This window comes from Aphelocoma coerulescens, chromosome 2 (genome assembly GCF_041296385.1).
Source record: "Aphelocoma coerulescens isolate FSJ_1873_10779 chromosome 2, UR_Acoe_1.0, whole genome shotgun sequence".
NCBI classification, from domain to species: Eukaryota; Metazoa; Chordata; class Aves; order Passeriformes; family Corvidae; genus Aphelocoma; species Aphelocoma coerulescens.
This window is the reverse complement of record NC_091015.1, coordinates 117,172,547-117,184,741: the sequence shown is the minus strand read 5'-3', so window position 1 is coordinate 117,184,741 and position 12,195 is coordinate 117,172,547. Positions and strand designations below refer to the sequence as shown.

Sequence of the window (12,195 nt, the reverse complement as noted above, 5' to 3'; positions counted from 1 at the left end):
TGCCTCCAAGACCTGAATTTCTGTGCTGTTTTCTCCTGGATGCAGCGAGGCTCTCCTTTTAGAGCATCACCCCATGCCCTATGCAAAGTGCCTCACTACAAAATACACAGGTCAATACTCTGAAGTGTCTAAATACAGAATAGTGCAGAAATTAAAACTACAACTCCATATTGAACGGCACATGTATTTGTTATGGCCACAGCTGAAGTCCTGGTGTCACTGATGTCACGCACTTTTTTTGACAGTGCAATGACTTGATATGCCAGTCATAAAGGATCAGTATCTGGCACCACAAATCCTGTCTGCTGCAATTCTGGACTAGTGTAAGGAAGTTCTTTCATCCAAGTGATTTACCCAAATGATCCACTTAAGCTAACAAGCCAAAAAATCATACCAAGGAGCTAGAGGAAGTAGCAGATTAACTACTGGCCCTCTGCCCTGTGGTGTGCTGGCACTTTTGCACTTCTTTTAGATCTGTTCCCTATGAACTCAACTGTACAAGCATGCTGAATGCATGCACAGGCTATTTTATAATATTAAAACTCATAAACTGAATCTCTCACAATGGACTTCATTTTTCTTCTTGTTTTGGAGCATGAAGATCTCTTACAGGATTTTAAGGGCAAAAATACAGACATATCTTTGTGCTTAATACATATACTGCAACATTTGTACCATTTAGGTGAAAAGTTTGAAGGTAAAGAATGCATAAAATAGCATAAAGAAACTAAAACTTCTAATAAAATTGTGGAATACAAACTATTAACAGCTTAATTTTCCTTTAGCATCTCACTCAGCATATGAATATTTTTTTAAGGCATTCAAAATTTTTGATTTGAGGTACTAAGCACAAGATCCTTAAGAGAATCCTGTTTAAAGACAATGTTGGTGAGTAGCACTTAAAGCAAAATCAAGTTTCTTCTATTGCAAGCAGTGTCCAGCATGACACCTACTCTCCAGGCTGCCCCAGGTGCACATCACCCACCTGGCTGATGGTGCTCATGGCTCTCATGTAGCTCTCGTTGCGGGAGCGGAACTTGGGGGACGTCAGCAACCCTGCAGGGTCCAGGCTGTCCAGGCTCCTGTTGATGGAGACTTCGCTCACTGCCCTCAGGTAACTGTGGCTCCGGATCTGAAGCTTTGGCGAGTGTTCACTGGATATCCTGGGAGTTTTGGGTGGGGAAAAAAGAAAAAGAAAGAGAAAAGATATTCCATCAAATCCAAATGGCCTTGCCAGGAGTGAGAATAACCAGACGTTTTTCACCTGGAACAGCATGACTTGAACAAGCCATCACACATTCCTTGCATATTTATAAAATAAAGACCATGTCAGTACTTTTATTTGGATTACCCCACCCTTCTATTTGGTGGAAGGAAGAGAGAAGGAAGGAAAGGATTTTCTTTTCATGTTTTTGTAAACCATGTCTAAGCATAATGGCAAAATCACTTTCATTTTCTTTACTGACAGCAGAATGGAAAAATTTTACACTGTACTGATAATGACAGCATCCAGCTCCAGCAACCCTCCCCACTATATGGGACTTTTGAAGTGACAATACTGAAATGACTTCACAAGTTGATTTTAAAAGAGCAAGAGGAGTCATTGAGATGAGCAGCAGAGAAAGCCCTGTGGCCTTACAGAGATGAAAGCAGCAACCACCAAAACCAGCTGGGGAGGCGGATAAAGAAAGAAGAGGCCTGATAGTTAGATCAGCTGGATGATCCTAAATTTATCAGCTGAATGTCCACATCTCAAAATCCTGCTGGAGATGTGACTCTGACATGTTCTCGTGTATATACTCGTGGAACGGGACCATTTCTCACGGAGCTTTCAAGGGTGTATAGGCCAATAGGGCAGGCAGATTGTACAAACCATGCAAAATGCACTCATAGTATGCCTTAACCTGGGAAATCATTCCAACAACTTAGGCCACCTGGTAAGGTTTGATATGCTTTAAATTTTATTTTAGACCTGGCTTAAGGCGCGAGTTAACAAAATGTATGCTAGGGAAGTAGCTTTACACAATGATGTCAAATTAGAAGTTTAAAAGCCACAGTTGTATTTCTAAAGTGGTAACTTTGCCTACTTTTTCAATATAATGACAGGTGAGACGTACATTTAATCAAAACCAAACAAAACACCCCCCTTTCCCCAGGGAATTTTTACCTCTGCTATATTCCTGCCATAAGTGCTAAGAGTCAGATAGAAACAATCCTCCTCCAGCTAGAAACAACCTGTGAGGTGTTTTATCCTCTGAATGTGCTGGCTAAGTGCTGTCTTCACAATCTGAGGCATCCTATAAAGATGTGAGTCACAAAAAGTGTATGAAATACACACGTATGAAATACAATTAACTTGGGGGATATGTCTTTTGAAAGAACTCATCAATGAATAAAGTATCAAAAGGGTGAATCTTTGATATATTTTTTGATTTTTAAATATTCTTCAAGTATCACAAAGCAAACTAATTAAAATAATAACTAAGTTTTCCATTTTAAAATGTAAGTCTCACAGAGATGTTTACAGGTATATGAAAGAAAAATCTGTAACCAAATTATAGGCTTAATCTTTGTCTCGTAGTCTTTAGAAATACATGCACAGCTGACCTGAAAGAAGAGAATCCATTTTATGTCTAATTCCTGAAGCATTTGCAGATATTTTGTATTCAAGTGTCTAATGATGGTAATTAGTATCAGCAATTTCCCAGCGGCATGCACAATTCTGGTAATTGTCAATGCATTTTGGGAGGATGATTCCATTGTGTAATCGCTCACCTAAGTAGTTCAGAAACTAGGTCTGTTTCTGAATGGTCCAATACTGTAAGAAAATTGAGGCCATCTCTACAATACCGTATTCTCTGGCAGCTAATTACCTGCCTAATAAAAATATGTAAACTTATGTTAATTACTTGATACTGCTGTCACAAGATGAAGAGAAAGCCTTTGCTTGCCATTTTCACTGTGCATACAGTGCAGTACAGCAGCCATTTCCATACTCTTTGACTCCTTACATCACTGTAGTGGTTTGGTCCAAAATACTCATTACTGTTTACCTTCTGTGAGATAAGAATTAGGAGAAAAGCAAAGCAGACACCAAACTTGAAAGAATATAAAGAAGTTTATTAACAGACCCAAAAGAGGGAAAAAATAATAAAATCATACCACACCTTCAGAACTCTTCTCCTCCCCCCACCCTCCTCCCTTCTCCCACTGACAATGTAAAAAGACAACCCTTGAGATGTTCAGTCAGTTTACCACTTCCATAATAACCTTCTTCAGTCCATTTAGGAAGAGGAGTCTCTCTTGCCCATGCTATGAAAACATTATCACAACGAGACAGCCGCCCGGGCTGGTTCTCTGCTCGCATGTGAGTCCCTTCCCTGACTTGCAGCTTTTCCCACAACTGCTTTCGAGGGGCCACTCTTGAGCTAATGGGGTACCATTTTAAGGTTGAGCCGTTCAGAAACAAAAGTTCTCTTCACCCATCTCTGGGAGCATTTCATCTCTAAGAACAGAGGCCCTCCTCCTTCCCTGGGAGCAAAGGGTCTTCCTCATCTTCATCTCTAGGACTGTCTCTGGGAGCATCTCTAGGAACTGAGGTCTTCCCCTTTCCATGTGGAGTAAGAGTCCTCATTGCTTCCATCTCTCCCTGTTCAAACTTCTCATCAAATTACAGCTGCTTCAGCATCTGCCTATCTCAGCGCAGGTGCTTTTGCTCACAAGTACAAGTTGAACGCTCCACCCCTCATGCTTTCATGAAATTACAACGGGATACTCTGATGTATCATAGCTTTACAACAGACTTTCAGCTTTAAGCATCTCCTCTTTATCTTCCCTCAGGTTTTCAGATCATCACAGCACTAAAAGGGTTAATCTCACCTCGGCCTTGCAGCTGGAATGTCGCTTATCGCTGTTGGTCACATGATCTTTTGCTGCACAGCCGGGCAGCTTCAGCTAAATCTTGGCCACACTGGAGAGGAGGAGCTGGGCTGCTCCGGCTGCCCACAGCAGGGCTGTGGGGGGGTTCCGCGGGTGGAACAGGGCCCATCGGCTCCAGGCTGGCCGTGGCCCAGCCCGGCCTGGCCCAAGCAGGGCCTGGCCGGGCCCACTGGCCCCCGCACGGGGCCCGCAGCCACCTGTCCCAGCACCAGAAACGAGACAGAGCTGTGGGGGGATTGTCTATTCTAAAGTGTGGATCACAGAGGCAGTCACAACTTTAAGTGGCTTAAAGAATTGTCCATATTCAAACTGGCCAGTTGATAGGTTCTATCAGGTCCCAGAGGAAGCTGTAAGCACCCCTTTGCAAGAACATCACTTCCGGGACTATCCTTTGCTAACCCATGACAATCACTTGATTCCACATGACAAAACCTGAAGGTTTTTAGAAATCAGAGTAAGTGGTGCTCCAAACAACGCAAAAAAGAGAGAAAAAGCGGTGAAAAGACAATTGTTAGTAATGGTTACATTTATTTACTTCATTTTAGTAACTAACACTAACCATGTAACTCTTGAAAAAAAAATTATTGCCTGTTATTGAATTAAAAAAAAATAGAATGAATAATTCAACAGACATAGTTTTTCTGATGCATGTGAGCTATTTCACCATGCTGCAGATCTGCAAACTGATCAGCATTGCCTGAAATGCACTTCCTAGATTGATTGAAGACATGTTTTATGATTATGATGTGAACAGTTTGCTGCCAATATGTGATGTGCAAAATTCAAATAAGCTTGATTAGCTGCCAGTTAGTCAAATATGTCACCTGGGGTTTGTGGCTGCCCACTGATTAGCTGAGCTTGCAAGAAGACTGCAGCACATCACAAGATTCAATGCACAGATATCGCCAGGCAGAAATCTGCAAGTGCTGAGGCATGTGCCCTTTAAAGAGTGGAATCAGTATAACAAGATGCAAGTATCCATAGCACAAAGATTTTGCTGTGGCAGCCAGAGTAAAGATCATACAAGGTACTCATGGAAGTATCATGGAAAACCACCACAAAGAGTATAGAAATTAATTTTCTGTATGCATTAGTGTTGCATATTATTTTCCCAACTCTGCTTGAAACAAAGGAATTCCTCATAAAAGTAAATGTTTCCCTTTTTTTCAGATGTGGGTCGTCAGCACAGCTGCCTTCTTTTTGTTTTTGTTCCTCACTATGCAACTGGCCAGCTTGACACAAATCCAGAACCGTATTTTACAGGTGGCTACTTAGTCTGTGCACCCCGCCCAGCTCTTGTGCAAACCAGAGGAGGTAATTGGCTGCTGTTGAAGGAGGTGGCTCCTTGCTTACTGATTGCTACAATCTCGGTTTCACTGGATGTAGTGGTGGGGAATAAAGGAAAATAGAAAGGATTTAAACATAGAGAAAGAAATATTGAAGTCTTGCATTTATAATGATTACTGCTGCTTTTATAGCTGTGTAATAAATTGTCACTATGTTCTACAGTAAAGTTTAATGAACAGCTGAAATGCCACTGGAAATTTTGATAATATTCCACTCAGGAATAAATCTGACATGTATGATGTGCAAGATCTGAATGTATAATTAATTTTCTTGGAGTTACTATTACCAGTAACCTGTAAATGAAAATACCTTTTTCTTCCTTGAGGGTTCAAGTCCACCTCTTATTATCCTGCATTACCTAAACTTCTGTTTGTGCCATCGTAATTTCCACAACATGCCAGAGACTGAGACTTGGCGACAGCTCTTTGGCCAATACAAAATGGTCTTTTGGCTCCACTCACTGCATTGGATGTATTAATTGGCAGAAGTGGGATGTGAATTATTTAGGTTCTTAAACTAAGAACCTCCTTAAGCAGGCTCCATCATTTCTGTGCTGCACGCACAAGTGGCAGGTCCTCACACTGGCTGCACCACGCTTTTTCACCACACTGCTGCCCTTGGCCCCAGCCTCACCCCAGAGGATGGGAGCACAGCCACAACAGCAACACACTGATACCACACAGGGTGGGAGGCGAAGCACTGCTGGATGTGCTTCCCAAAAACCACAGCAAGAGGCACCAGGAAGAGATGAGTGCTCTGTGTTTCTGGTGCTCTGCTGATTGCTGTTGTGGGTTTCCAAAGGGGACTGACAAGAGAAGGAGCCAGCCCTGAGCTGAGGTGGGTGGAAATGGAGTCTGCTGAGTCCCAGGAGATAAGTAAATACTCCCCTGGGGAGAGGAAGGCAAGTGCCTCTGATCCACATAGTGCCTCAGAGAAGATCAAGATACCTGCCAATGAGGCCAAAATGCTACAGAAATTCCATGAGAAGCTCTGAGAGGCAGGACAATGTTTATTTAATCAGAAAACATGGTCTAGTAAAGCATCTGAACCAGAAGATCATATAGGTTTTTCAAGGAAATCTTTGCATACTGCTCTGAGATTTCTGCTTTGTACATTTTGAACACACTGAGGCCTATTCTCCTGTTTTCATTCAAATAGAGAAATGAAAATATTTAAAATGTGCACATCTAATCACCCTACCACTGTTGCAACATGCATGTTAGGAAATATTTTAAACTTACTGTTACACATATGTTTGTATTTACATGATATTAACATGATCTACATGATTTAATTCAGATAAAAACACATTCTGGTCCCTCATTTCTTTGATTATTTGCAGAATAAGTAGTTGGTTGGTGTAGGCATTTGTGAGAGGAGCTAGACTCAGTTGCTTTGCTCTGGAGGCTACAGGGAAGCCAGAGAGGGACCCTTCATCAGGAACTGTAGTGAAAGGACAAGGAGTAAAAGCAACAAACTGAAAAAAGGAAAAATTAGGTTAGGTATTAGGAAGAAATTCTTTACTGTGAGGGTGGTTAGACACTGGAACAGGTTGCCCAGGGAGGTTGTGGATGCCCTAGCCCTGGCAGTGTTCATAACCAATTTGGACAAGGCCTTGAACAGCCAAGTCTAGTGGGAGGTCCCTCTTCATGGAGGTGGGGGAGAAGGCTGGATGATCTTTAAGGTCCATTCCAACCCCTTAACATTCTATGATTCTGTGATTCTTTATCAAAGGGTTCAAAATGCAGTGTTAGTAATTAACAGGGAAATAACTTTGAATATATTCCTGGAAGAGTTCCTGTGCCTTGAAAATGTCTTTCAAATGACAAAGAGAAGATACACAACAGGGATTTACATGAGCATGCAATTTTAGTTTCAAATATTTCCTTTTAATTTAGGAATGCACAATGTATTCTGTCACACGTGCTCTTTATAAAAAGCATTTTCATTTGTTACATTTCATTTCTGAATGAAAAAAAAAAGGGAAAACCAAGCCTGAATATGTCTGCTTTTTTTTCCCTTTAGGCCAGACACAACATAAAAAAAGGTAGTCCTAAGACTGCATGGTCTTCTCCAAGTTCGGCAGTCAGAATCATAGCACAAAGCACAGTGTTGTGCCAGATAGGTACTGTGCTCTGCCAACAGAAAATGACAAAGCAGAGTAAAGTGAAAATCCAGAAACATGTCCCGAATGCTTCTGTAGGCCAGCAGAGGAGTGTGGTAAAATTTGCCTTCAAATGAAAAGGAAGACCTCAAAAACATACCACATGCAACACGAAACCAAGAAAAAATAAACCTCAAAGCCACCACTACTGTTAAGTATCCCCGCTCTCAATTTTGCTGAATACAATGGACAGCTCGGTTCCACGGGGATTAATTATCCTCTGCTGAATATCCCACCTCTGGTGTGGCTGGTGGGCACATCCAACTTACATTTCTGTGCTTAATTTTATTTGCATTTTAGTGTTGCTAGAAGGTAGAATAATCCAGTGCAGCCTGACACAAGGTGAAAACTGAAGGACATCAGAGAGGAAGATGTAGAGAACAATTTGCTGATGTGCATCTGTCTGATCCTGGTCATGACACGGGTCAACCAGGCTGGGGTAATTTGTTCATGCTGGCACCTGTGTTCTGCTGCTTTTTGGTGCGATGAACACGGAGCTGTCATGTCACTGAAGGAGACAAAGGCAGCATAGGAACAGTTCTTAGCATTTGCCCTCCCCACCCTGGATTTTTCTGGGTTTGAAGATCTGCTTTTGTGTTCTTGTTTATAAACAAGTGAACCTCTGCATGGGGACTTCCTGCCTTGAAGCTAAAAAAAAACCCCAATCAAACCTCTCTTTAAGTCCTGACCCAGCTAAAGGGTCAAGTGTGAGAAAGAAAATTCTAAAACTTGGAGATACCTGTAAAAAGCTTATCTCCTGAAGAGCAGTTCAATGTCATCAGCACAAAAATGGCATTTCTTCCTTTTGCTTCTACTACCAGACCACAAGCTGTCCTTGCTGCATGGAGCAACCAACACATACCACAACAGTGCACAGACATGCCTGTGACACAGAGTTTTTCCCATGCTGAGAAGAGGCAGAAATTGCAGTATGGTGTATTTGTCTCTGTCTGATTTTTCAGTTTCTCGTAGGGATATAGAGGAAAGCATAAAAGGAAAAAAACCCAGTCCAAAAGTCCCCACAATGTGGTGTCATGCATCTCTAACATGTCTATCTCCAGCTGTTGTGCAGTTTTTGAGTGAGCACATGGTGTCCTGCCAAAGAGCTTCTGTTTGTTTGATTGAGGGCAGCAGGAACTGGATCAATGTTTTATGGTAGAAAATGTTTCTAAAAAGCCCAGTCCCTTTTAAAACCCTCCACTTCTGACTACTGCCAGCTTCAGAATAAACCGTGGGACCACTTTGTGATTTTGTTACAAACCTGCTTTCCTCTCAAAGGACGCAGAATCTTTGGGTTTTTTTTTTTTTTCTCCTTTTGGGATGTGGAGGTATTGAGGTTGTATGAATTTATTTCATGAGCAATCTTTAGTTATTAAAATATTAGCAAACAAAAATGACTGCTGAATAAAAATTCCCATATAAATTAAAACAAATCTTCCCTGTTATCTCAAAGATCCTCTCAGGTGCTTTGTACAATCAAAAAAACCACAGGCTGATGTATTTAAGGAATATTTTCCTTGTCTTTGACATACCACATTTTCTCCTTGCTTTCTAGACATGGTGAAAGAATAGAGCACAGCACAAATGTAGCACATATGCAACTGAGTTGGCAAGAAAAGCAGATGGAAGATGATGCAGACAGACATTATACAATTCTCTTTAATCAGAAATCTGGTCTACATGCTAGTTCTGATTGCCATGTGTGGGTGTGTGTGTGGGAATAGTTGTGAACACTCGTTTCTTCCACCCCAGAGAATGAAAAGAGATTCTGAAAGGCAGAAACAGTTCAACCCAGATGAACCAGCTCAACCCAGTGATGCCAGGGTAAGCTGCTTCTGTGTAAAACCAGACATTTTTTGCTTACACTAGAAGGCAAATCCACCCTATCTTATCACAAGAAGCCGGGTAAGATATAACATTGTTGAGAACAGCCAGCTTGAGAAGAATAGTTCTCCTCTCTGAAGACTCTTTGAGGAAAGCTGTCCCCCTGTTGCCAATCTTACTGGGTACATGTTCAAAGGGGTTTTTGGAGGTCCTTGCTGGAGGCAAAGTCTGAGCCTAGACCAAATGCATGACACGAGTCCCTTGCCTTTTTCAGCACAACCCTCTTCTGAGTTGGTGCTATAATCCCAGGAACCAGTGCTGCTCAGCACAGAGGAATATATTTACCCAAGCTGGAAAAGATCTTGCCTGCATCAGATACATGGGACTAAGGATGTAGACTGCCTGAGGGCCTGAGCAGGTCAGCCATAGCCACAGCCTTGCCTGGAGCCCTTTGGACCCTGCTGGGGTGAGAGTGAATCCCTGGTTGCTTTCCCTATAAAGCCCTCCACCACTGCTTTGATGAACTGCTACCTTGTCAGCACAAAAGTCATACCCTCCTTCCTGCAGAAGCCACTCCTGTAGATCTCCTCATCAAGACCAGGCTCATACACCTGATTCCACATCACTTTCCATTCTTGGTTACTTTAGTGCCACCTCTCCTTGCTACTGAGACTCAAAAGTCATCTGCAGTCTGCTCAGATGAAATTATAATTTTAGTAATTCAAGCATTCCCCCTTGTTCTATCACTACATGACCTGGTAAAAAGTCCCTCTCTAGCTGTCTTGTACACACCCTTTAGGTACTGGAAGGCTGCTCTAAGATATTCCCTGTTGCAGTCCTTGTAAAATCACAGTCTCCACAACCTTGGACCTCACCTGCTTAGCTAAATTTTCAGGTCTCCCCATTCATACATTAAAAGTTTGATTAATTCTGCTAGTGGGAACACCAAAGAATTACAGCTCTCTGCCAAACCACAAGAGTAAAGCAGTTACTTTTCAGGAATGTCACCTGGCTGTGTGCTGAGCTGGCAGCACAACCAGCTCTGCCTGCTTAGCACCACGATTTATGCAGGAGCTCTGGCTTGCTCCTGGGAGTGGGAGGATAGAGCTCCAGCTCACTAAAAGGCATCTTCTGGGCAGACTTTCCATAACTGAAAGGCCCTCTTGTGCTACTTCAAGTTACCATATTGGGCAGTATTTATCTACAAATAATGTTTTCTAAGTAAACACTAAGAAAGTATTTACTCCAGTGAATGTCACTGCAGTATTTATTTAAAGAGCAATTTTTTTTTTTCTGAAAACTTGCAATGCATTTTGAGCTTTCAGTGTCTTCAACTCCACAGGTCCTCCTGGACTTGAAACCAGGCAATGACCACCCACACACTTCATGGCTATGTGCCTGTAAGCCCTGTCATATATCTGCATTTGAGTCACCTCCTTCATGAAGACATTGCCAAACATCCAGATTAGACTTGCATAAACAGCTCCCAGTGAGATTAGGAAAATATCTTAGTTTTGCAAGTCAACAACATTACTCCAAAACCTACACATACATAAGCAGCCACCTGCATTTTCAAAAAAATGCATTTTACATATGCAGCAATTTTTCACTTCCTATTCAATATTCTGCCACTTCAAAACTTTTGGTTACCTAGTAAAGGGAAATAAAAAAAAAAAAAGCAAAAGCCGCAGATTCAACACCATCTGTACAGATGTGCAACACCAGCCAAACTACTGGAGAAACTGAAAAGCAAGCACATTTTAAAGCAATGAGGAGGATAGGCTACTAAGTCTGCCATGGAGAACGGAAAAATCCCAAATCCAACTAAGCTAAGGGGCTGAGTTCACCTTATGTCTCTGAGTAACAGCCCTATGTCCAAATAAAAATTTGAGGCAGCAAGATCCACCACAAGGCAAAGCACACTACCTAACAAATGCTGTGAGTATCTCACCCATTGTGGGCACACATTATTTCTTGTAACACTTGCAAATTGTTGACCTGGAGTGTAAGATGTGCTGGTGGTGACCATGGATTTTCTCTCCTTCTCTCCTCTCCTGATGGAGTCATTTTGAAAGATCATAGATGCCCTAAGTGGCTACTTCAGTATTCTCTATTTTAGCTGACTCCTGTTTGAAGAACACCAAGCAGTTTAAAATGCCTGAAGAGAAACCTGCCTGTTCTTCTTTCATAAGCAAGTACTTCTCACTTACTACATTTTGTTTCTCTGCAGACACCTGGAAGATGGTGACTTGAAATAGGATCCAGCTACTCCTGAGGCACAGGGGTTGGGAGTGGGGGTGTGATAAGTCAGAGCAATGAGCTCCTGGATAACTCTACAGCCATTTTCTCTAAGTGTATCTGGATAAGTACAGCTTGGAGCTCAGATATGACTTGCAGCTGTCTCTTCCTGATAAAAAAAGCAAAGATTTTTGGGGAAACTAAGATAAAACCCTGCAATTTCTCCTGTCATACCAAAGAAGCTAGAAATAGTAACTTTTAATCTGTGTTTTTATTTAAAGTAATGTCTGGATTGCAAGTAATATAAAAAAATGATGGTGTGCAGTAGGGTTTCTGGCAAATTCTGTACTGATAATCTGGGCAGGAGTCTGCTGCTCTGGGGGATTTTCCCTTTTCTCATTGATCTTACAAAGCAAAAGCAATACCCCAGGAGCAGGGACAATTTCTCTCCATGTAACTTTACCAGAGCTATTCCTCAGAGGAAAAGGAGAAGCTACCACTTTCCCTTCATATGCTTTTACATCAAAAGAAATTGCTCAAAACAAGCCCAGCTGATTCCAAACCCCCAGTTATCCACATATATTTTAATACTCTCTCTTTCCATTATGAACTTTCCAGTTTTGTCTTGTGGTAATTACAAAAGGACCTGCTTACTGTACTGAGATACAAGATGAGGTGATAAT

At 41.8% G+C, this 12,195-nt stretch overlaps 1 protein-coding gene across 13 annotated transcripts in view; it reads right to left on the bottom strand.

Moving 5' to 3' along the window:
- Positions 1-12,195, bottom strand: part of DLGAP1 (DLG associated protein 1) — a 254,699-nt gene that overhangs the window by 90,308 nt on the left and 152,196 nt on the right. For all 13 annotated transcript variants that reach the window (XM_069004530.1, XM_069004525.1, XM_069004521.1 and 10 more), the window contains one exon: positions 986-1,163. In XM_069004530.1, the coding sequence (XP_068860631.1) occupies positions 986-1,163 (178 nt within the window). The remainder of the gene's footprint in view (positions 1-985; positions 1,164-12,195) is intronic.